This window comes from Zosterops lateralis, assembly GCF_965231275.1.
Source record: "Zosterops lateralis genome assembly, chromosome: 9".
NCBI classification, from domain to species: Eukaryota; Metazoa; Chordata; class Aves; order Passeriformes; family Zosteropidae; genus Zosterops; species Zosterops lateralis.
This window is the reverse complement of record NC_139769.1, coordinates 9,608,382-9,635,523: the sequence shown is the minus strand read 5'-3', so window position 1 is coordinate 9,635,523 and position 27,142 is coordinate 9,608,382. Positions and strand designations below refer to the sequence as shown.

At 39.6% G+C, this 27,142-nt stretch overlaps 1 protein-coding gene across 1 annotated transcript in view; it reads right to left on the bottom strand.

Annotated features, from left to right (window-relative positions):
- TESK2 (testis associated actin remodelling kinase 2) overlaps window positions 1–27,142 on the bottom strand; it is a 78,522-nt gene that overhangs the window by 15,954 nt on the left and 35,426 nt on the right. Inside the window, exon 5 of the mRNA XM_083867719.1 lies at window positions 9,417–9,563. Within this exon, the coding sequence (XP_083723845.1) occupies window positions 9,417–9,563 (147 nt within the window). The remainder of the gene's footprint in view (window positions 1–9,416; window positions 9,564–27,142) is intronic.

The following is a 27,142-nucleotide window of genomic DNA, read 5'->3' as shown; positions in this document are numbered from 1 at the left end:
TTGACCATTCCAGTACCCTATCTTTTCCCATTTCACCAAATGAATCAATAGTTGCTTCCCTGCATTTTGTTCTGTCCTGCAATAGGTGGAACAAGACAGGGAATTCACTCCTTTCCCAGATGCATGTTCTGTATCCTTCTGCTGCAGTACAATAGCAGTGACAGGCAGCAAACCCACTGCCGACTCCTACCGAGTGGTACCCTGCATTAATTAGCCAAACAGCAGGAAACACTTTCTGGCTTTATTGTGCCTGCATATACAAAAGCCCCTCGCTGACCCCAGAGCATTGGCTTGTCTGTATAATGCAACTACCAAGAAAAGTGAGTCCCTTGTCTAAAAGATCAAGTTCAGGTCATCACTGTTTACATTATTCAGAGACGATTGTGGCTCAGGCCACGAAGTGAGTTTTCTTCCTGCCAATTAAAAGGTTAAGTGAGCCACTCCTGCAATCATGTAAAGAAAATGCATGCCAGCCTCTTGAAACACATGCCAGGCTCCTGAGATGCAAAGCTTTATTTGTTTAGCATGACTCAAGTGTAATAACTACAGTTACTTTGGGGATTCATAAACATGTACCAAGTTAAATCAACTGTGCTTGCCCAAAGAGCAGCAAAGCTTCTCGGTTGCAGGCTTTGTTATCTTTTATCAAAGAGTGCATTCATTCAGCTCGCCTCTCTTTAAACATTTGGTCACTCTAAGTGGACTTAAACCTGAGAAGGATAAAACTACTGAAAAATTTTACTCAAATGATTCAGACAAGTAGAATTTCATTGCATACCACACAGAAACAAGTCCATGAGGACACCAAAGATTTTGCAGTGTTCACGAAGGCTGCTATTTTATGCAGAAAAAAAAATTCAGGTTACTTTTCTGCCATAGATTTCTCAGCCACTAAAAACGATTCTTAATTCGACATTTTTTTAAAAAACCTCTATAATTCATAAACACTAGTTTTGAAATGTAGGTTTCCTTCTTGCATTATATCTTTGATTATGTACATTTTATTCATTTTGAGAAGCAATACTGCAGTATTAATTTTACCTTCTGGGTTTTAGGGATTATTGTTATTCTCCAATAACCCCTGATCTCCAAAATTTTGAGGAAACATTTACCTCCCAACTAAAACCTATTTTCAACATAACTAAAATTCTGTCTACTGATCTTAAGATCCACAATAATTTACAAGGCTGCTTTGATACCAAAAGGAAGCTTAACTGAAACATCATCATGACAGCAAATATTACTTCAGCTTCTTACCAGTATCTAATCACATCCCGTCAGACAGTGATACATCAACTGAAGCTGAACAATCCCACCCCTCACCAAGCCCCAGGCAGTCTCAGCTTTCAGGTGCAGCACTGAACTATTATACAAGTAGGTTATTCTTAGATAAATCATACATTAAATCAATGCTGCCTGACAGCTCTGAGCCCCTTCTCCGATGAGCAGGATTTGCCTGCAGCAGAGCCAGGCTCCTTTCAGTGCCAGTATTTGGAGAGACCCAACAGCACAGACACCCCACTATGGGGTCTACAGCTCCTGCAGGAGAGGCTGCTCCACCAGGAGAAGGCACAGGGGAAAACCTTGGGCAACATTCCTGCTGTAGAGTACTGATGAGCTGTTCTGCTGTGGTGGGCTGGGCAAATTGATGTCTCTCATTAGTGGATGCTTGTGTTTTGTCTGCGCATGAAGAAATGCTGAGTGTGAATTTAAATTCATTAGGATATGTATTCCAATACAAGAGTGACTTTTTTTATTCATACTTAAATCAACCACAGGCAGGTGACATGTACCATACAATAAAATTCCAGTGTCACTACAAATGTTCACTGTAGTGAAACTAAACACATTTAAATCACCTGGGGCCAATTTTTACGTAGCTAAGCAGTGATTTCCTAGAACCCAGAAAGAATGAAAGCCCATTCCTAGCAAAATCTGTAGTAAACCCTTTCTACAGCACGGTCAGATGTAGCTTCTCCAGCCTAATACTGCTAATTCAGGGCAAGGTTGTGCAGATGGTAAAGCTGTATTTTGTGCTGAGATTTTTCCAAGCAGTCAAGGCAAACCCCCAGCACCACTGTACTCCTTCTCCACACTTCCCATCCTAGGAATGCCATTACACAATGCTGTGCCAAACCCACAGCACAGATAATGGAGTTACCAGATTTAAGATGGAATTCATAAATAGGTGACATTAACACAGCCCACTGTGGTTCATGTGCACTCAAAGAAAGACAGAAAGAACTCACATTCTACCAAGAAGATAAATCAAGATCAAAAAGGGACAAAGCTTCAGTAGAGACTAAAAGGTTGAAAAGAGCTTTTAAATTTCATCTAGAGGTGGTATCTTAGTAGGAAATGTACAATAGTACAAACTGCACTGCTTCTTCTAACAGTGATACTTCTCAGTTTCTGTAAAAAAATAGTATGTCATTATGTTATGAAGAAGTTCCATTAATGGATTCTAGTGCAGAGATGCAAGGGTTCAAACTCCTCATTAGTGCAAAGAGCCTCTCAACAACTGGCTATGAAATGAAATGCCAAACAGCTTCACAACACCAGCTTTGAGAAAGTACTTTTGACTAACTATTGCACTATTTGTATAAGCTGCAAGGCAATAAAACTTGGTGACCTTTTCGGGCTTTCTTTCTGGATCTTTACAGACAGGGATGTTCTTTTCCTTGGCAGCTTAAATGGTCAAAGAGGGCAGTATTTGACTTCAGTTGAGTTTTTGAGGGGTATTTTTCCTCCCAAAGTAGGGACCTCACCATTCCTTCCTGAGGCAGTCTCTTAATAGAAGCAAGGAGGTCTGTACGTGAGTCTGAAAGAGTTAACAGAGCTGTTTATGCAGACAGATGTGGAAGAACATAAAGCCCCCTTTGTGTGTTACAGGAGCTTAACATCTGCTTTGCACAGCATAATCCTAAGATGAATGCAATATTCTACTCTCCCTTTTACATAAACAAAAATGAAAATAGACTCAAGAGTTTCAGAGTTAAAAATAAGTTGCTTAGATGAAGAAACACCATAGTTTTATTTTATGATATTACATACAACCCAAACTCCTCAGAGATTTTACTGGACCCCAGAAAACACAGAAATGCCACTGCAGTGTCATTTGCAACCTTCTGATGACTGTTACCAAATTTAAAAACTTAAAGGCCAATTGAGATGTATCAGCTGTTTAAAAAGTGCTATCCATCCCCCAGCAGAAACCCCACTGAGAATTAAATGTGTAACAGGAAATTTACAGTACTAGATACAGTTTTGAAACTATTATGCTTAAGGGAGAAGTTCCATTTGGTTCCAGAAGTACCAGTAGTTTAGTACTGAGACTATCATCAGAAATAGCCATCTGTAACAGCTAATTTTTTCAGTGCAAACCCTCCCCTGCAGTGCAAAACATCCAGACGAGCTTATTCCAGCACAAAGGGACCTTGCAACTGCAGCACCAACTATGAGACTCATCAGACAAAGGTGCTGTTCACAGCCTGGGGTTTATTTTGTTTTAAAGAAGCAAACAGCATACAAGGTAGGAAGTCAGGGCATGTCACTTTCAAGCCCAAAGGCAGTGAATTTATGTTACATCAGATAATCCACAGTAATTTCTTACATGCATGATTCTGTCCCATAGTAACTGAGACTGCTCCTCTCCCAATGAGAGACAGCTGAGCCATTACACACTGTGAAGTGAAAGCAGATGTTGGCAGGAATACACACACACACACATGTGTTTATATATATGTGCCTAGAGACTACAATTTCTCCCTAGATTTTTATCATCAATGGAGCTCACTATGTTCCCTAAAACTGCTCACAACCTACTATTGATTATAAAACCTTGTTTTCAATTATACACGATTCTGCAAAAGTAGAAGGCATTTGTTTGGAGGTTTGCCTGTTTGTTTTTAATCAAGAGTTTTGGTAGTGGATTTTTAGGGAGAGGGTGTAAACCATCAAAATATCAGTCTATGGTATCATATTGAATTTGGCATGCTCTCAACTTGAAACGTGGTGAGACCTCTGTATAAGATGCTCCCATTGCCACCTCTGCAAGAGTAGACTGGGATAGAACAGTATATGCTGTGTGAGGAATTTGGGTGCACAACTAAGGTGACAAGACAGAGGATAAGCCCAAGACAGGGACTGGCAGGGACCAAGAGCGGGATCCTGAGCCAGAAGAGAAAAAGCAAATACTATTACAAGGACAGAAGAACTGCAAGTACAGCAAATGGGTGGTGGTGGCTGGGATCAGCTAACCTGGAGCAGTGGAACACGGGGAGATCTAGAAATGGTTAAACATACTAAAGACCAAAACACAAAGATTGACTGGATAAAGCATCAAGTGGGAGCAATAGGAAGAGATTAGATGAAGTCAGCCAGAGTATGATTTTGATCAATAAGGTGGGAGGGGGGGGCAGGAACTGGGAATAAAAAGAAGAGAAAAAAATATAGGAACAAGGATGAAATGCCTGACCAGAGACTGGCATTGTACACTACCAGAAAGGAGTGGACAGTAACAGAGCAGGTATGATTGGTCCTGGAAAAATGGGCAGACTCCTGGATGTTCACTTCTCACTGCCAAAGAGTCTGTTGTTCCCCTCCCTATTCCTCCTCCAAAGCAAAAACATGCAATGTGTTTTAGAAACACTAATTAACAGTAGCAACAAATAATTTTAACAAATTTAAATACTTCATGTATTAGTTACTGTAGTAACTAAAGCAACAGACACCCTTACCATGAATCTCAAGCTTCCAAATCTAAAATGAAGTGCAGAATGCCATTTTTTTCTAAAACTGGTAGGAAGTTGTACACAACAAACACTACATAAAAAAAAAAATTGCACAAAAGATAGGATGTAAATCTTCTGCAACAGCTTTCTCTTTTCCCCTTATCCATACATATTAAGGTAACATCCTTAATTACATGATCACACAGACAGTTTTCCACCTGGCATCCATGTGTTTTAGGACGCACAAAGGATTCATGCTGATGGTGAATTGGGGCTTTACATAAAACACCTGGACCACTATTTTCAGGACTCTGACCATTCTTCCCACAGAAACAGTAGGGTGACAGAAAGGCTGGGAAGAGACGAAAGGAAAGCTTGGACTGCAAATGAAGCTCTTCCGTCTTGTGGTTAAGACTATTGCAGTGCTGCCCTAGGATCTGGATTCTGGCCTTCTCCAGGCATCACAGAAGGATTCCGTGACAAGGAAGCTACTTTAGCAAAATCTTTGAGAGATTGTTACTTATCTTGTGCTTTCTCTGCCTCCAGGGGTCAAACCTGACTATTTTATAAGTGTTATAATGCTTCCAACTGGCTCTGAGGTCAGCAAGCATATTGCTTGAACTTAAACATGGAAATGCAAATACTCCAAACAAAGTCTTAAAGCACATACCCAATATTCACCAATATTCTTGCTTTTAATCTGTTATAATAAGGAATGATCTTATTTACCTGCCTTGTCTCAGAGGTACTGTAAGAATAATTTCACTGTTATTAGGGCAGTCATTGGCATAAGCTGACAAGGAAATCAACAGTGCTTCCAGAGCAGGGTTTGAATGCAGTGCAAATACAGAATAAACAAGGTGATGAAGAAATTCTGTGTAGCTGTAAGACACTTGTTTTGAGGTGTGAGGTACAAAGGGATTTTGCTAAATTCTTTTTTGCAGGCTGGATACTTCTTCCCTATGCTCTCCCAAACATGGCTATTTTAATTTTAAGTTACAACAGCTAAAATGCTGTAAAACTAAGTCAGATCAAGAACAAACTATATCACTATTCAGTTGCTTCTATTGAAACACTATCACAACATGATTTCTGTTTTAATGATTACATCTTCTATGAATAAGATTTTCAGAGTTAAAATTAATAACCAGAGCTCGTTGACAATCACTGAAAGATGAAGAAAATTCCTATGGTTCCAGGGTGCAAATCCTATTGAACACTCAGCAAGGCCCCAGTGAAAAACAATTAATGCAGCTTGTGATGATATGGATAGGGGACAGGGAATAAGCCAAGGAGGGCTGGCTGTCAGAACCCATCTATGGCTTCATTTCCATGTAAATCTTTTCATGACAAGTCAAAAGTGCACACACCACATTTCTTGGCCTACAAACAGTCCAAGTCACTCTGCCCACACCCCTAACTCTGTGCAGGCTGCAAATGGCCAGTCTGACCACTCGTACCTTGTGACAGATTCAAGCCAGGCTGTTGCTATCAGCTAGGGCAGCTCAGCCTGATCAGCTGCAGCAGCCCAGGCACTGAGCTGCTCCTGACATGGGGAAGCAGCAGCTGTCGGGGCAGCACATCCCTTCCACCAAGTGCTGCCTCTCTTTTTGACAGAAGGACATCAGGAAGGGCAGCAGTGGGATATGAGGGCTGACATCCCCATGGGCTGTCACATCGACTATAATGACCTACATCTACTCTTCTCTACCGTTCTTCCCCCTGGCCTCCTGCAGTATCAATGCTGTTCTGCTCCTCTCCACATGGTGCAATTAGGAAGAGAGATCACTCTGCTGTATACCAATGGCCCAACACACTTATTTTCCAATCTTAGACTGGCAGTGGACAGGAATTGTTCTTTCTTTAAATTGTTAGGCATCAAATTTACATATAATGCTAAGAGCAAGACAACTCTGCTGCCGTAACTGACACAGGCAAATTTATGTATCACACCATCCACTCCAGGAAGCTGCAGGAATTAGAGGTTTGCCAGAAACAGAAAGGCAGAAGTACAGGTCTAAATTAATTAAAATTAGTAAAACTCATATTAAAGGGACAGTCAGAGAACTATCATCCTAACTGTAACATGTAAAGCATGGAGACATTCCTGCATAGAAAGTCTCAGTTCCATTCTGTTCACATTTCAGTCAAGGCCAACAAGTTTCATAGAAAAATGCACCAACTCTCCCACCTTGCAAACTCAGTCTGTTCTGACTTTTGCACATGTCTAAATCTTTGTCTTAATCTTTATTTAAATAAAGCCATCCCATCAGTTAGTAAAGTTTACTGAAGGACAATACAGAATACTACTGAATTTGCCCTTGTTCAATCCAGGTTACTCTCCCAAGTAACAAGTCCATCACATCTTCCTTCAGCTTGCTCACACACTGACTATTTAGTAGTAAGAATGAAGACAACTCATTGTATCACCAGTACAAACCTGGTAAAAGCCAAAGCATCTTCTCAAGCAGTAGCCAAAATCTGTAGTCTGAGAACTGAAAATTTTGGTGACAGGCTTTTCCTATGGTTATCTTCATTGTTTTAATTTTGAACAAAGTTATTTTTTTAAAACTTAGGGAGCCAGCAGGGCAAACATTTACCCAAAAGGGGAGTAGTTTGCCCAACAGATTAAAAGTTTATTTTGTCAATACCTTAATACACTAATAAAATTCATTAGTTGCTTAAGGTGAGTGTTTAAAGCCAGGTGTTTTATTTACTTCCTTCTCAAACAGAACAAGGAAAGTGTATACATCACGTAAAAAAAATTAAAATAATTAAATTTAAAAAATAAACAAAACATCACAAAACCAATCCAAAAATCCCCAATAAGTTGAAAAACTCAGACCACAGCTGTCATCAATTAAATCCTGTATTATTCTTGAAGCTGACAGCTTCCAAAATGCCCCACACAAGATACTATAACTTTAGTGCTAAGAACCATTCAAATATAGCATAACTACTAGTAAATTCTTAGGGTTTGATATGCTGTTCATTTGTTTTTGAATAACCTTAACTACTTCCCGTGGCCTATGATGAGTCTGCTCGGACATCCCACACCCCTCCCAGCGGGTGCAGCTTTCTAAACAATACATCCAACAATAGATAACACTGAAGCATTGGCAGGGCAGCTCCAGAGAATGACATACAGTCGGTTATGTAAAGCTTAGAACAAAGGCATCCACAGAGATCCCAGGAACTGGATTTTCATATGACTGACCATCACAGAACGTGTTACAATAAATGCTGCAGGCACTGAGTTCTCCTTAGTTACTTTGGTTCCTTGCAGTAACTCTACTCTTAAATGCACTAAAATACATCCTGAACTGAAAAAGAAAGGGGAATACCAAGTTGTCTTTTCAGATATTTTTATGCATTTCTTATCTGCACACTCCAAGGTGACTGAAATGGAGCTTTCAGAATGTATCATGTCAAAGTGATATGACTCCCAGTCTGGGCATTTTTCATAAATTTGATACTCTTACTTACAGAATTCAATGCCTTTCACTTGAAAGAAGAGCCCAGAAAGTATCTTATGACTTTACCAAAACACATCTTTCCTCTACCAGCTGAACGTTTTTTTCACCTTGATTAAATGCACATTCTACATCTGTTTAACACTGCACTAAGGAAGCTTAAAAAAATGCCTGAAAGTGGATGAAGGACTAGTAACCTCATTGGCAAACATACTCCGCTGTGGTTTTATTTTTAAAAACTGTTTCTAACCCTAAAAAATAAGTCATTTTAGACTAAATTAACATTCTTCTGGATTCTTCTGATTGAAGTGACATGATGAAACCTTCTCAAGAACAGTTTTGAAGGAGTTTCATGCTGCAGGCTCCCAGTGAGTTTAAACCAGCTCATTAGCACCAGATAACAGGACAGACAGGACAGCAAAGCCCTCAGCACAGGCTGCAATGGGTGGTAAGAGCAAGTGTGAACACTGGGACAATCTGCTCACACAGCTTAGTGCTCCTATGTCAATATTTCTAGCTGAGCTTGAATTATCTAGCTACTTCAGCCAACTAAATTCATGCAAGTTGTCACCAAAGCAACTAGAAAAAATAAATCTATGTCCATTGAAAACTCTGCCACTGATATATTATTCCAGAAGAAATTTCAAATTTTGAAAATTTTAGGCAAACTATTTTGATCTTACTGACTTTAAAAATGAAAGAAACATAAACCAGGATTGTACACAGCACTTAATGCAGAATTAGTAATTAAAGGTCACTCTTCCTACAGAAGATTTGTGAAATACACAGGGAAACAAAAACAAGGAGATTTTAAAGTGCATTTGTAATAATCCCCTCAGTTTGGGTTCTTTATATGATTAACCGGTTCCAAATGTTAGACTGTTGTGCTTAATTATACAGGGATTTAAATACTTTACTGAACCACCATTCAGAACTAAAAGAACTCTGGAGCTGCTTTATGAGAAATCCTAACCTGAACTCATTTAAGGGATGATCTTCCTTCACAATAATAACTTCTCTAGTTTCCATACAAACTATGAACATGTTTTGAGGAAAGTTTTAATTCTACAAACTCCATTTCAATTTGTTTCTCAAAATGTCTTAAGATTATATAATAGCAATTCTCTGCATGGAATGGAGGAAGGGAGAAAACCCAACAATCAGCTACAGTACCTCCATTAGGAAGTTTCCCTAATTTTACAAACAGTACCTTGGATGTAAGGTCCCGGTGGAAAATGCCTTTATAGTGAAGATAACTGATTCCCATGGCAATGTCATATGCCAGTTTCACCCTCACTGTCCAGGGCAGATGCTGGTTGCCATCTAGTAGCTGTTCCAGGTTACCACAATTGATGTACTGAAAAGACAAAGCAACAATTGTACTTAATTATTTAACCCAGTATTTTGTCAGGAATGTAAAATTCATCATTACAACAAGTGACCTCAGCTGAATTATACATTCAAACCTTTTTTTTTCATATGGACTTGGCAGGCACAAAGTTTGCAGATTAAGAGAAGCTGAAAATGTCTCCCTTCACCACCTGTACCAATGTTAAAGATGAAACAGCCACCACTGTATTAACTCCATGGTATTTAGATAGACCCTTCAGAAAAACCTACAATATCCTATCACCCTCTCATTTCAGCTTGAGGAAAACTAGGGCAAAAACAATGCAGAGCTGACTTTCATATACAATTAATCAACAAAGGCAGAGCTAAGTATCCAAGTGTAGGTCATTGAGCCTGATCAAGTTCCCAGTTTCCTTAAACTGAAACAGCATCAAAGAAAAATATTACAATGTGCTGCTGTAAGTTGGTTGTTTTTTTTTTTCCACTGCTGTATCTAGGAGTTCTAATCAGCAATATGATTCCCATTGTGTTCAGTACTACATCAACCCCATCAAACTGGTAGCCCACATGAAAAGGAAAGCACATTAAGTAAAAGATAAATGCTACAAGACACAGTGAAACAAAGCAGCACCTAAATGATACTGGGTAACATAGCCCAGGTCAAGACATGGCAACTCCAGCGCTTGAATAATCATTACAGCAGCACAGCTTATGCTTTATGTATAGACCCTTTATAGCACACCAGCAGCTATGTAAGTGTTTAAGCAGCTTCTTGTTACACTCCCAGCCTCAGTCCCCCACCAGTGACCAGGCAAAGAGAGGAGCTTGCTCCAGAAGGAAAACCTGGCAGCAACGCAGTGACTTCTGTCAAAGAAACCCAAGTGAAGCAGACACGACAATTTGCTCCCAAGCCTGGCCCACACATGTATCCCTGCAACACACTGCACCAACTTCACTTCTCTGTGCCACAGATCTCAAACTCACTTTCAAATGACTTTCCCGTGTCATTCACTCAGACAAAACATGCAGCACCATTCTCATGTTAAAAAAAAAAAAAAAAAATTGCAGCTCTTGTTGTCTCAGAAACTTGGAACCTGCTTGTATCTTGTTGCCCTTCTTTGTGTCTTGGAGCCTGGGACAGGAGGCAAAGATGAGCCATACACCCTGCAGTGTGGATGGATGTAGCTGATCTCTTAAGGCTGTGCTACAGCAAGGAAAGAACACACACAAGTTGGATTCTCCTGGTAAGTCTGGGGGTCACAGGTCACCTCCTGAACAGTCTGCAAGAAACAACTTCTTCCTTACAGCTCAGATCCACCTATTGCCGATCTCACCAGTGAATTTTGTAAACCCTTTCAGCAGATACGCAGGTTCCACACGTAACTATCTGAGGGGCAGAGGAGGCATAAAGCGATTTCACCTGGCACAGAGCCCGTCGGGAGGGGGCGCCACAAAGCAGCCGGGGCGGCTCATCCCAGCCCAAGCACAGCAGCGCATTTCACCGGCGGTCCAGGGCATGACCCCCTTCTCTCCAAAACAACCTGTTCCTTGTGCTGGGAGTTCGTGTGCCAGAAGAGCAGAGCAGCTCTGCAACAGGTCACTCTGAGGGTATGCAATCTCCGTCCTTAGAGATTTTCAAGACCAACTAGAGCTGCAGCCAACCTGGTTCAATGTTGGAAACAATGCTGCTTTGAGCTTTTCCAGCTTTGATCTTTCTAATTTCTTTTATCTGAACCCCTAAGGGAGCTAGATGACCTTATAGAGCATGCAAGAGGAAAAAAAAAATCACAAAACAAAAACAATCATCTTCAATAAAATTATATTTTCTTTAATGTAAGTTGCTATCATGCTCAAGGAAAAAATGGCAGCTAAAATGTCTACAGTAACATCTTTTATATTCCCAATCTCCTTGAAATGGTGCAAACAGCTCTTCTCATCCAGTCATGTTCAAATCAGAACAATACTGATGAACCTGGAACAGAAAGCACCAAAGCACTTGGCTGAATAACCCAATTATAAAATGACACTTAGCAATTATCCCAAACCATTTCACCTTTCTGACAGGACAGTAACAGACCATCCATAAAGCACCACCATACTTGAATTCATCAGAAAGACAGCGCAAAGGGGGAGGAATCACTGACCTAGCTTCCATTTTCTGTTCTCTGAACTGTGCCATTCCATGACACAAATTGCTCCAGAAATGCTAATAAACAAACAGCCCCTAAGAGTATTGACACACACAATGAAATGGGACAATAGCTGGCTACTATATCAAGCATGCTCTTGCTTTTCTTTTCAATACATCAGCCTACTGATTTGATCCATTTTTGCCACATTAGTTAAGTGCATCCAATACATCCATTCCTGCAGCACTCTTCCAGTCAAACTGGCTTGCAGGGTCATTCACCCATCTTAACTGCAAGGCTTAGATTCTAGCTTGGGCTGGGCAACAGGTGACACACATTGGACAGAGCATCCATGAGCCACAAAAGTGACAGTAAAACCTGTTCCCAGCACATCTACAAAACCTACCAGACCTTGTTCCAAAGCTGCCACCCAGCAAGTGCACAGCCCTCATTTATCAGAGAGGTGAGTTCTGTCTTTGGCTCTAATTTCTATGCCTAGGAAGCACAAGAGGCTAATCATCAAGTGAACAACTGAATTAAGATTTTCCTAGACATCTTTAAGGCTTTAGCTGATCTCAGGTTTTAGCTGGCCAGCAGGTAATATTTGCATGCAGACACATGAATTTTTCCTAAGGCAAGCACTGCACAGTGCTCCCTCAGTGTCATGTAAGTAATCCAATTCTTCTAGTCATTCAGGCTGATAATGCAAACAGCCAGCCTGATGGCCTATTTTTTTCAGAGGACTTCAACAATGCCTTTTCAGGACAGACACAAAACTATGTACATTACTTCCTAATTGCCAGTGCAACTGAAAGAGAAAAATACTTGTTCTCAATCTCTTACTGGCACAAATCAGCTCTGTGTGGTAGGAATATCCTGAAGGATAGAAAATGCACCTCTCCCAAAGAGAACACTGGATTTTATTTTGTCCCTGACACAGTACTGGTACAGTAAGGCTACAGCACACACATTATCTCAAAGCATTATTCTACTACAACAACAACAACAGTCCTCACATAAGTCTACAAGCAATTGGAACAGAGATCTGACTAGGCTATGACAATGAAAGCAAAGGGCACTACATTTCTTAGAGACATCACAGCTAAGTGGGGCAGTGTTCAGACCTTTTCAAACCCTGTATCATCAGGTTGCAGTGAAACAGCTACCCATTATTCCTCATGCTACTTTTCTGTCATGTAACTGGACACCAACAGCCAGCTTATCGGGTTGCCAGTCTGAAAACAACAGCTATAGGTTGTTTATTTTTGCATTTACTAAAACTTAATACAGCAAGTTGAACACTGGTTTAAAAGACCTTGGCATCTTAGTCCACAAAAATATTCTGTCTTTAAAAAATGTGAGGTAAGAGCTCATATTTTGTTGTGAAAACAAATGTTCAGCTAAACTGCATTTCTGTTACCTCTCCCAAATGTTATGAAGAAAGAGGGCAGTAGCTTCTTCGAAGAACAAAGTTACTCAGAAGCTGAGCCAAGCACAGATGATTTCTGGATCAAAGAACCTTGAATAGGTTTCTGATGTTATCGTTTACTGCTATGAAATGCAGTAGCAGCAGTGTATAACTTATCCCTGTACAACAGTCGTGCTACTTTAACCTAAAATCAGCATAACAAGACTGCTGCCTTGTAACACAACTGCAGTCACATTATCAGACTCAAGCATATGAAATGAAGGATGGATAGAAATTCAGCGTATAACGGTACTTAAGCACAGCATTACATGCTTCATTTCAAGAGACTAATAATGAACTTCAGCTATCAGATAATACCCAACCTCAGCTGTCAGATTTTAAAATCTGACAAATTCAAAATAGAAGTTTCAAAATTAAAAATAGAAGTTTAAACACTAATACGAGAACTAGAAGCTTTTAAAGAAAAGCCACATCAGAGTCACACAATTCTAACAGTTATTTCTCAAAAACAAAGACTCCAAATATTGCCAAGTCTGAGCAGGAAGACTGATGGGAATTGCAAAGAGTTTTCAATGCCATTTTGAAAACCAATGCTGTTTCAGTGTGTAGGTCTGATATAAATAAGCCAACACATACTTCACAGGAAAGCCAGAAAAAAAAGTTGGCCTGCTATTTAAATGACTTTAAATGTCACTGCTTGCCATTTAAAAATCAACAAATAACCACAAGACACCCCTGTACTGTTGGCCAAATGTTGCCAAAGACAAGGCATTAAGTGGTTAAGAAAAGTAGGTGTGGAGAGTGCATTTAAGATGACAAACCAAATGAGGAAAGTAAAGAGTAAGAGCTCCAGGGACCCAGAAAACTACAAGACAAATATTGAGATAGCAACAGATGAATATACTCCAAAAATGCATTGAAGAAACAGGTAGGGATGCAGGAGAATAGAGAAACCAGAATTGTGGCAGTAGCACCTTCAGCATGGTGAAGCACAAGAAACATCAGGGCAAAACCCAGATTAAGTAGCTGTATTCTGAAGGGAGACCTGGAAAGCAAAATAAAGTTTGCAGACACTACTGACAAATGCATTGAAGAGTGTCAAAATAGACAGAGCTTGCACACTTGTATCATTTCTAATGCTGGAAATAAGAAGGTAACTCTCATGCCTAATAAAAGGAAGTTGAGAGCTTTTCACTAAGCTTTCTGCAGAAGTTTAAAACTAGTTTTAAACCACATGCCTCAAGGAAGACACAACCTCATCTTCAGTTCTCATATGTTTGAAGTCATCTGTCACACTCTGCAGCCTAAGTGACCACTCTGAAGGCTTCTGGCTGCTATACAAGCCAGTGTTCCCTCCTGTCACAACTGGCATCATTAGCTACAGTGGAAGGACTGGAAGTTTTCTCCTTTCCCTAAACTGTTTTCATTAGCTCCTGCTGTGCAGAACTGGAAAAGGAAGACAGTATCACTATGTTCAAAACTACAATATACACTCAGATTCTGATACACTCAGATTGATTATGAGATTAAATTGACATTTTTAAAAATTTGAAGTTGGTTCATAGATCTCCAGTTGTTAAAAACCCCACAATTTACACATCTACAAAACCACCTGACACAAGTACCTCTGAGCAGTAACCTCCATTTCCACTGATTGCATCAAACAAAATAAATTAATCATTGAAACAGAACAGGTTGGATTTTGAATTTGGGCTGTGTGAATATACTTTTGGTCAGCCAATGGTGCCAGGGAGAAACACACAAGCATTGAAAGAGAACACAGGTGAAGCAAACACATTTCAGAACAAAACTCAAACTTTTTCATGAAGGATCAGAAGGGCACAAGTGGCTTGGAAAAACACCTTGATTGAGAGAACAGAAGCAAAGCCAAAAGTCTTCATCTGAAGGCTCTTTTACTTTCCTGCTCCTCAGTTCCTGAAAACTGAAGGAAAAGAATCTGTAACCTAAAACCAATTTGTCTTCTGTTTTTCTACCAATACAATCAATCCCGTTCTTTAATAAGAAATATGTATTTTCTTTAAAGGTGTTAACCATTACAGGATTAAAATAACTTTTAAAAGTGCCTCGGCTACTCTCAGAGGAAAGGGTCAGCTTTGTCAACTGCTATAGCCTGGTCACCTATCAGAACTCAGAACCAAAAGCCAAGAAATGCAACAGATCTACCTCTGTTTCTTCTTCTGTGAGTCGTGGGATTGATTAATTCATTGGCTCCTCCTTCTGAAAAGGCATGTACAGGCATGGCTTCTTTTATAAGGGCAAACAAGAATTAACATGCACTAACTCAGGAAGGAGCTGTAATGAAAACCATTTGTTGCACTCCACACATTCAAGCGTTGGCATGGAAAAGAATTCAGCAAGATTTGTCTTCCTTTAATTCTCTAATTCCAACAGCTCTTACGGTCAGTATACTGAATTTAGTTCTTTTCTGTCATTTCATTCAATCAAAATGTAATGTTCACTTGGCTGCCTGCTGCTACAAACAGATTCTTGTTGGTAAGGCTTCAGCTGAGGCACATAGCAACAACACACTGCTGCAACCCATATGGATGAAGGAAATTTTATGGACACTCACTCATACTCAGGTCTGAAATACTGCAGGAAATCAGCTTATTTTGTTGGAACCGGAAAACACTCCCAGTATATCTATACAGACTGACCTTGATAACCATTTTTCCTGTAATTATATTAGTAGAAAAAAACAGAAAGCAAAGAAGGCCTAACAAAACCCCCTGCATTTATAATCTGAAGTCACAACCATTTGGATTCTAAATGGAGCCCAGTCTCAGTGCAGATAAGAATCTGGGATATGGCATAAATTAGCACACAGGCAGAGAGGAGAAAGTACCTTGCTGCTGACACAGGCAAGAGAAACAGCATCTCTACAATAACACTTCTGTTAAGAGCAGAAGGCTCTATCCATACTGACAGCATTTCAAACATACTAGACTCAGTTCTGCTGAGAATCTGCAATCCCTGACAAGGAGCCTTTCATTTAAATAAGGTCTTTCTCACCTTCCCCACATAAATACCAGCAGCAGCCCACAGATTATATGCCTGCAAGATGGCAGAAAAATAACCCCTTCACTTTTTGAAGTCTGTGAAACAGCTACAAGGATCTACTGAGAGCAAAACTTACAGCAAATGAACACCTCTCATAGTACAAACTTTGTTTAAATTCTGCACAAGGAATACTCTCTTTGAGCTGTTTCAGAGTACTTTTCCAAGCCTCAACACTCCCACGTCCACTCAACATGTCCACTTACATTTGAGGGTGCTCAAACACTTTATTGGCAATTATAGAAGGCACCAAGATCCTCTATTAATAGTGGTGTGCAAAAGCAAACATTAAAGGAATTTTCTTTTACAACTCAGTTTCTGAATGTTTTGGATGGCTGATAACTAAAGCAAAATGAGGAAGTGAAACTACAGAACACTTGTTAATTCAAGAGTATGTTTCCTAGTGTCCAGGCTGAAAAGTGGGGAAAGAAGAAAAAGTACTACATACAGACTGAATTTACTGAAAATTAGTGTTATAAGTGTATGTAAGAAAAAAAAATTCCAAGGCAAGAAGTCAGCAGTGCCTATCTGGACACTCACTCTTCATATACAGAAATAACAGGAAAATCTAGTGCTCAAGACAGTTGTCCTCCTCTCTCTCCCCTCATACCATGATAGCTGAGAAGTTTACATCTCCTCACTCTTGTTAACCTAGCCACCAGTAAAAGAATTCAGAGGTTGAAATTCAAAAATGTTTTTCTTTTTTACTTGAGGCAATGGCAAATGGTCCAGTTGGCTTACAGTGCGTGTCAAAACAGAGATAATAAACCTCCACCCCTCCAGAAAAAAAACCCACATAACCCACACAAAGAGCACCCACCCGTATGTGTGTGCCTTGCACGTGGGGGGAAGGGAGACAAGGAATGAGACAATGGAACTTGCTGTTTGCAGTTGAACATTTATCTGCCTCTTATCTTTCTTCTATCCTTGAAACATTCTAAAAAGGAGGAAGAGGTTAGCACCAGCAAGATATTTAGCAAGGCTTCCTCAGAACACAACATATTTCGATGCACCTATCTCAAATTAAAAAATGAATAAAAGTTGCATGTGCACTATTACAGGCTCTGAAGCGATAAAACAAGTCAATCATCCTCCTGTGAGAGAGGAAGGGAAAATAATTAAAGCCAAGGTATAGCCTGAAGAGCCAAGATTTAATTTTTAAAAATATAGGGGAGGAAGGAAGAAAAGGAGGTTTAACTATGAGCTCAGAAGTTCTCACTGAAATAACTGGTTGCTCATCATTTCTCATCTAGCACCTGCATGCATAATACAGCCTGTGCACCTCAAGTTAGACTTTTAAAATCTTGGCTTCTGCCTTTACATGAGAACTTCTTTAGTGTCTCTGATTATAGTTCTTTTTACATCTGAACTTTCTTTTTGTGAGAACCCACCCTTCTCACCTAACCACACAGTGCAGATGTATCTAAGCAGCTTCCCACTGCCTCCAGCACAATGCAGAGCCCTCAGAGCTTTCACTGTTATCTGCTTTTGGTAAAAGCACAGACTTTGTCTGGAGAGTTGTTCCTGTGTGTTTAATTTACCTGGTCACCACCAGCCCACAGCAGGTTTTTCCTTTAACTAACCTGCCAGCTTCCCTCCCCAGACAATACCTATAATGCCAGCTTGTGTCCTCCAGAAGCCAATGTTTGTCAGCTTTTTGCTTCCTGTAACTGAGCTTTCTACTGCAACTTTCTGAGAATCAATTCCACCTTTCTGTCTTCAGAATAAGTATCCTGACCAGGCAGAGCAGCATGAATTTCCTTCCAAAATGGCCCTGCATTCTGTGTTAGGCCAGCTACAACCTACCCAAACAGATTTTTAAAATGCCCTGTTAAGTATTTTTCTGGAAATCCAGGCCTCTAATCACTGCAATCAGACAAGATGGTTGAGCTTTCATTAATTTTAAAAAAAAGTAAGTAAGCATCAGATGTAGGGCGGAAAAAATTGGAAATATGACCTAACTTAAATAAGGTCCTTTATATGCTTTCAAAAAGCTGACTTTTCATATTTAAGCACTCAAAACTGCAAAGGTACAAATCAGAGAGACTTAGCTGAAACTCCTGTGGAGCCCTGTATCATTTTTGCTGGAGAAAGAACCAAAGGGTCAAGCATACCACATATGCCACAACGTGAAGCTACAAGAGTATGAACTGGAGATGGAATTTCAGTCAGAACACTAAATTTCCTGCCTTCTGTCATTGAAAGCCAGACCCCCTTGTGTGATTTTAAATGGACTTTTTTGGTATGTGCAGCACATCAAGCTGTGTTTGGGACTGAAGTCTTTTTTCTTAAAAAAAAAAAAAAAAAATCACAAAAATATTGAGTTTCCAAGGAAAATCATATAAAAGTAAAGAATGTGTACTTTGTCTAAACCTCTGTGAAATAACTCCACTGTCTTAGATGTATTTGGGGTTTTTTGTTACAAAATAATTTATGAAGTCTTAAAGTTACAACATAAGGTTTAAACAGTGTGACATCTTCTAAAAACCACTCCCACCTCCCTCCTTTTTCTGCAAGCTTTTTAAAGTCTACTTACTTTAAACAGTCTAATTTGATTATTATATGTACCATATTTAGATTTAATTTTGCATCCACTGGTGCATACAGATGTCATGTTAACACCTATTGTTAATCAGCCTGACTCAGATCTCACACACCAGGTACACACGGGTACCAGAGTCCACAACTCTTCAGCTGTTGGAACAAGCTCAGTGCAAGTGTCCACAGAATCATTTCAACAAAAATGAGACACCTTCAGTTGATAAAACAGATGAGGGTGCTCACATTCTTTTGACCCTCACTCACCTTTCTCAGAGTTGATAACCTATACTGAACCTTCACCGAAAACAGAATTTCTGTTTTTATTGCTTTCTCATGCACCCTTTCAAAAAATATAGTTAGAACAGACACTCCTCCCACAAAGCCAGTACAGCTGGTTTGGTCTAGCACTCTCCAGTTATTCAGGGCATGGCTGCTTCTAGAGGCACCTGAGCTTCTTGACAGGATCAAGGGCACAGGAATGGGTCTCTTCAGTTCTGCAAACTGGTCTATGTGTCTTTCATATGGGGATCTCTCAGGCTGGAGAGACATACTGTACTCCTCTGAAGAGAATAAAACCAGAGGAAAAAGGACACTGTTTGAAGATTAAACAATACAATACCTTGCATAGCACAGAGAAAGGATGAGGTAGGGTTGGCTGTCAAGCCACAAACTACATTTGCTGAGAGCGCATTCAGCCACTTTTTATAAATTAAACTGAGAACCTCAGTGAACTGTTCCAGGAAAACTGAAACTGACAGTCCATATGCTGTGAAGAGTGCAAAAATAAGACCAAATATGGCTCAAGTGTTGACAAGTATTTTTAAAATTCTATTATGAACAATCAAGAGATGAAGGGAAGTGTTGGCATCAAAACAAGTTTATAAAAAGAATTATAACTGCATTTCAGAATGATCAAAGATGTAGTAGAAATCACTTTGCAAGTGACACAGAAACAAGTAAGCCCAAGATCTACATGTAGTACCAAATAAATAACCTGTTGGATACATACACACATCCGTGTACTTAATACTTACATTTATAAATATCTTTCTTCTTGTCACAGTAATTTAAGCAAAAGCTAAAAAATATACTTGGATATAAGAAATCCAAAGCACATCACAAAGTTATTCACTTTAAACAGTCAGGATTTTTTATAATTTCAAAAAGATATTGCTAGAGACTTTGCTAGCATCTATTGCTGGATTGTTTGTCATCTCATAAACACATTCATCTTGAAACATAAACAGAAGCTTCCTAATTTTTCAGCTGTAAGAAAAGTCCCCTATTGCCTCTGCCTTTCTCCCTTCAGCAGGCAGCTGCTGCAAGCAACAAAGGTGATAAAAGTTCAAGCTCTTCCTAACTGAGTCCTGGTGTTTGTGTGCATTGAAGTAGAAAGCACAGGCAATAGGTTTGTCTTTCTGTACAAGTATAGTTGGTTGGGTTTTTTAACCCCAAAAGGTTAAGGCAATATTCAGATGTGCCAGTAAGCAGGCACACAGTAACAGCTTTTTGCATCTTGTAAGTTTACCTTATCTCTAGTCATCATAGTTTTTAATATTTTAATAAAGGATGATAAAATTAACAAGATATTTCAAAGCATCTACTAACTTGCAACAATTTTTCTGTGGTGAGATAAGTGATTTTTCTCAAGAGCAGAAACATAAAGGGCCATCAAGATGATTAGAAGGATGGAGGACCTCTCCCACAAGGAAAGGCTGAGAGAATTGGGATTGTTCAGGGTGGAGAAGACAAGGCTTCAGGGTGACCTAATTGCTGCTTTCCAGTACCTGAATGGGCCCTCCAAGAAAGATGGAGAAAGATCTTTTAAAAGGCCAAGGAGGAATGTTTTTAAACTGAGAGTAGGTTTAGATTTAGATCTTAAGAATCTTCATTTTCATCCTGTTAGAAAATACTACTTGTTTTCTGGATACTGCTATCCGATTTCTAGAAAAGAAACAAATTAGAGATTTATTAGAGAAGTCCTGGAATTCATGTAAGATAGGTACTGTCTAATGTTTTCAGTGAAGCAATACTGAGTAGAGCCTCCCAGATGAGTTTGTATTCCTTAATATCTTGTACATACCTAATGCTTGTGCATTACCTCCCCTTGCTCATTAAAATCTTTCTTAGATACTTTATATAGTCCTTCTGACTTAAGTATTGAAAAAAGGAAAACTCAAAAGGAAGAGGAAAAAAGCAGAGGGGTGGGAAAACTCTAAAGGTAATTTTGTCCTCTGTCTCTCCTCAGATTTGGGACCTAATTCTGCTCCAACTTTGTCTCATTTGCATACGTAAAGCATCTTCCTTGAAGATAATAAGGTCTTGGGGAGTATGTAAAGTTGCTTGTTTTGTGGTTTTGTGGCACTGGACACTGCTTTGACTTTCTGGAGGAACAATATGAGCAACAGTGCAAGTTTTCTTTTGAATGTTTCTGTTGACAGCTCAGAAGACACAGAATATACCTGTTAATTCTAGATGTCTTTGCTTTAGGGGAATGAGTCTTGATACAGAATAGTGTAAAGAGGGCATTTACTTTGGAATAACTTAAAAAAAAAAATTATCATACAATGATAACAAATGATCTTTCAGATGACATCCAACCATTGACAGCCAGAATTTTAAATGCCTCCTGGCTGTAGGATGCAACAGAAGGACTGTGGTTTGAACTTCATAAGAACTCTAAGTATTTGTAAAATTCTGCAGATTAAATTTATCCTTGTGATCGCTCAGCCAATGAATAACATGACCTGTGGATTAATGCTGTAATAAACCTCTACTTGCAGGCTCTATCCTTTTTGTCTGTGGTTCAGATACCTTTTGTAGCATTAATTGGAGCTACAGCTTCACTTTATCAATGAAGAGTTCTTTCAGTGGTGCTATACTAGTGTTGGAAAGGAACACATAGAGGCAATCTGGGCCTCCACATGTATAAAACCCAAGCACCAGAAGAGTAAATTTAGCTCTATTGAAATTATGTCAGAAGTATTGAGTCCTCTGCTAAGCTATGGTTACTTTGTGTCTTTCCAGGAATGGATTTGAGCTTTAGACCTGGATATATTTGGTTCCAGGAATATATGCTCTAATGACAAGAATGGTTATGTGGTACAGAACTAGAAGTATCTATTATTTGATTGCCTTTTTTTTTTTTTTTTTTTTTTTCTGTTTTTTTTGCTGTTTTTTGTTGTAAGACCTAAAGTCCAACCAGCACATATCTAAGATATTTCCTTTGTTAATTTGGTTGTTTGGTTTGTTTGGCTTTTCTCTTACAGGAGTCATTAAGAGTTAGACCTTGCATGTACTTGCCTCAGGGTCAACAGAAAACCATTCACCCAGAGCCCAGGGATTTGACCTCTAGAGAAGAGTAATGGTAACCTTGTACTGAGTGCAGTATTTGCACTCCCCATTAATGACTGTGTGAAGATACACTGTAGGACCTGAGAAGAGCAAAGTCATGGCAGCAGAAGCTGGGTTTAAAACAGAATGGGGAAATAGCTCAGGTGTTAGGTCAGTCTGTAATGTAAAAGGTGAGAAATCATTCCATTTCATTGGCACTATTTTTTCTAGCACTAAATTAGAGATCACGAGAAGTCTCTTAGGGCTGTTTGCTGTCTGTAAAGTGCTGTTTTCACAGAATCACAGAATGGTTGAGGCTGGAAGAGACCTCTGGAGGTCACCTGATCCAACCTCCCTGCTCAAGCAGGGCCACCTAGGGCTGGCTGGGGCTGATTGCCAAGGACCTGGACATAGAATCAATCACAGAATGGTTTGGGTAGAAAGGCGCCTTTAAAGATCATCTTTTACCTTGAGCACAACTGTAATTTTCTCTTCAGTTGTCTCCAAGGTCAGGCTTATCAACTTCACACAACAGCTACTCTCTTTTTTTGAGAAACAACCACTGGAGCCAACTCATCCAGGAACTAAATGTCAGCTGGTAAACAGGTAATACCTAAAGCAGGAACAATTCCTTTGCTGTGTGAAATATTTGCAGAATGACTGCTAATAGGAGCGACAGTTCCAAAGACACCAAGTTCTCCAGAGCTGACAGCCTACTGCCAGCACCAAAGCTGAGTTAAATATTTGCAGTGCTACATGAGTAAAACTAAAGTTATTCAAACAATATGAATCACACTGGTGAAACAAAAGTAGGGATTAGAGAGTGTTTCTTACAGGAGATGAGGAAAGGAGAGAGCAGAGAAGGAATGGTATTTCAGGCCTTTTTAAAACTCTCACAAGTGTGCAATTGCCATGTGAAAGACAATGTATGACTACAATTTTAGCTGTAGCATAAAGCTTCAGGAGACCTATGTGATGTCTGTCTGGTTTTCTCCATTCTAGGGTCAAAGGCTCTCCACAGAAAGATAACCAAGAACTGAGGGAAGGAAAAAAGAAAGAAGAATTAAATACCTTTAATGATTTATTCTGCTTGTGAAAGCTGTATACAAGAACCTTCTCAGTTTAAGAATTTACTTTCTATTTCTTGTAAAAAGGCAACTCAGCAAAATTGAAACAATTCTGAGATTTTTAAGCTTTTAATATTTTTTCTTTCTAATCACTGCTATCTCCAAAAGTAAAAAAAGAAAAAATGCTAAAAAAAGATCTCCAAAAACATGAAACTCCACTAATTGCATTCATTGTTTACTTAAATTATTGCTGTTGGGAGGGAAAGCAGAGAAGGGAAGTTTACAGTCATCAAAGCCCTTACTGAAAAAAGCCCTCTCTCTTCAAAGGACATTGGCATTTTCATTACTATGAGCTTTAGCACTTGTCCCACTGCCATATGTAACAGCACCTGAAAATCATGGCTGCCCAACTCTGCTTCTGACTCCACCCCAAGTATCTGGTGTGGGATCAGGTGTTCCAGGAGTCTGACCCTGCAGTTCAGCAGCAAGGACCAAATCTGAAAGACTTCAGGAGAGTGTGTCAGGCAGCTCTCAGAGCTGATGGCTGAAACAATACTGTCCTACCCCTCCATCACCTGCCACGTGCTCCTATCACACTGCAACAGCCCTGCTCTCTGCCTGAGAAAGTTCCAAAGCATGTCAGATCCCACACTGAGCAATCAGATTGTGGCAGCAGTGCATTTGCACACATTTTACTATCATCCAGTATGAATTAATAGCCATAAAACTTCTGTTGCAACAATTAACTATTGTCCCTGAAGCACTGCAATTTCAAGATATCCCAATCGATACATAATACCTTTCCATTCCTCATCTTCTATACACACAACTGCCAAGGCTTTCATTTCCCTCAAGAAGGAATTATCAAGCTGTATGACTCATTCTGGGCATATATAAATATATATCTAATTATAACAAGATTTTAGCCTGACCTGTCTCTTAGAAATTCAGATAAACCTGTTTAACTGAGTTCAACAAACAATTCAAGATCTGCAAGAAGGTATTAAGTGCTTTTTATATGCCAGACTTCATGCTGCTACGTTATCTGCTTCAGTATAATAGCACGGGCCTATAAAACCTACAACACACAAATAAATTTGTTTGCCTTCCATCTAAAATAGATGTTTGCTCATGCAGCCAGTCCATGGCAGATGTGTACGGGATAAAATCATAAGCAATTGCTATTGAGCCATGGCTGTTCCCCACTGGCTCAGGCTCCACATCCCCTGAGCACACACTGTCTGCTCGCCAGGCCTCTCCATGCTCAGCAGCATCCCATGCTGACACCAGAGACTCCAAACTTACAGTACTACTGTGGCCAGAAAATGGAAGAGAAGAGAGTTGTCAGATTAGGAAAGTGGCTGGAAAATACAGAAAGGCCTGAGGGAAAGGCCAAAATTAGTTTGGAAAGGCATGTGAGTACAGCAGGAAGCACTGCAAATTCCTGTAGCTAAAGCAACAAAACAGCAGCTACAGATTAGAGCTGGATGCTGAGAAAGGAATATACCCAGTTTCTGGTTTTAGAGAAGACAAGCATGGCAAATCTGTGCTCATGAGCTCAACATTAGTGAGGCAGCCTAATGCCTACCAGCTCATCTGGGTGATACACCTATTAAAGCATTTACTTTGCTTTCCTTAAATGTTTCTTAACTTAGTGCTTGCAGGAAAACAGGTCTTTGGCAGTCTAAGCTGTTCTGTCAATCTAAGGATATTGAATTACTTCAGAAGAGGCATATGCCATAGCTTCTGGCTTGAGAAGTTGAAAAAAATATTGGATTATCAAAACTGATAAGACTGCGGATTCAGAACAAGGCCAAAGTCCTAGTGCAGTCTATAATTAAACCATTCCATTCTTATTTTGAAAAAAACAAACCAAAACAAACAGAAACTACCTCTTGCTCAAGAGTTTTAAAAACAAAAGCCACTTGAGAGAGGAAAATTAAATCAACACAAAATGCTGCCAAAAGGGAAAATCCCAAGGCATACATGGGATCAACACCTTCCTCAAGCAAAAAACCGGCTCTGCATGATCCAGGCCTGTGTTTAACCCTCCTGTGTCTGTAAACATGGAAGAAAAGAAATCTGCAATGCTTCAAACTCTACCTCCCAACAACAAAGTGCTGCATGTTCCTAATGTAGCCCCTTAACAGGCTTACAAAATCCTCAAGGTTTTTTAACACCATTTGAGGGTGCCCTGACTGTTAATAGCACAAGTTGTCTAAATCCAGTCACCAAACATTTGGCACAAGTTCTCAACTTCTTCTGTTATGGAAACATATACATATATAAAATAAACATGATTTCCCATCATGCTGCCCTCAGACATAAGCTCTAAGTGATGCTGTATCCCTCTTGCACTGGGCATATCATCAACTGTACTCTCAAAACACAGGAGGGGATAATTAAACTCATTACAGAACAGGTTCAGCACAGGCAAGTGCGAGAGAATTCTCCCCGCAGTGACTCAGACCCCTATTGACCAATGGGCCTCTGAATCAACAGTTTCATCTCTGAAGAACTGAAACCCTGGCAGAAGTTCTGAGCACTTGTAGTGCCAGGCTGGTGTCAATTATGCTGAGCACTGGAAGCAAGGAGACCACCTTTGTGGACCACAGGCTGAAAAAAGCCAGGAGACAGTGGTTAATTTGTTTATCCTCCTGGGCTATATTTGAACTGGTGATTCAGCCTGTCTGTCTTACTAATAACTCCTTCAGCTCGTCATTTCAGCCACCTTCTCCAACCTCCAGAAGTCTTCAGAATTCTACTATTACTCTATACACACTTAAAGATGAAAAATGCTACTACTGCTGCTAGAAAAGACAATTCTACCACTTGAAACATGTACAGTTTTTAACTTTTAAAAGCTCTCTAAAATCAAAGCATAGCTATGTTACTGGGGAGAATTGTGTGTGGATTCCCTACAAAATCAATTTCTGTCATGGATTTTCCTGTTGAAGGCATTAAAGACTCGCCTTTGTCCACAGAAGAAAAGCAGTGATCACTAATTATACTTTTATAATATGTCACTAAAGCTATTCTGTTTCTCAAAATGTTGCAGCAAACTTCTTTCCTTTTTGGTCTCAAGATGCTTCAGGAATCTCTTCTGTTATGCTGAATTATAACTATAAAAAGTTATTCTTTGAAGTCTTTCTTAGATTTATTTGCTTGCCAAGAACTCAAAAATAGCTGAACAAAGCAGCAGCTACAAAGTTAGCTCACTATGAGGAAGCATCTGTGCTGTTTTCATTTTCTTGGCTTTTTGGGTGGGGAGGGTTATTTAAATGGTAAGCAACTGCTGTGAAGGAAGGGAAAAAAACCCCAACCAAACAAAAAACCCCACAATGAGCGAATCTTTCAAATTTTAGTATGATAAAGCATTATAAAGCTCCACCTCTTCTATGATAATGTTTAATGAGTGAAATGGCCCAAAACTTCCCTGTTTTAATTGACCAGATATCCAAAAGAAATCAGCAATAATGTTAGCAAAACCTGCCTGAATAACTTGATCAGCCATCTTAGAAGTGTTTCCTCTGCTGAGCACAGGGACAGCAGGGTAAAAAAAAAAAGGCAGAAAGAATAAATCAAACAAACTATCCCTCTCATGGCAAAATGCTCACACACATGCTGTATCTTGAAATTTCTGGAAGTGTCTTTATCTTTGCTCCACTAGAAATATAGACACTGAACCAGAGTGCATCACTCCAATAGCAGCTAGAATGAGAACTGCAAAATTGTCACCCCAGAAGGTGAAGAAATTCACTGCCCACATATGTGCATCTTTGCCTCAGAGTTGCATCTGTAAGTTACAGAAAGTGATGGTGACACATATCCTGCTAATTGGCATACAGCTCCCCAGTCTCCTCCTTCTACAGCAGTTCTTGGCAAGCACACCATACCAGTAACCTGCTTAAATTGCTGATTAATAACAGACTTGTCTTTGGGAGGGTGGGAAAGGGTTAATCTTTTAATTGAGCAGTTCCTACAAAACACAAGTAAATAAGAAACATTA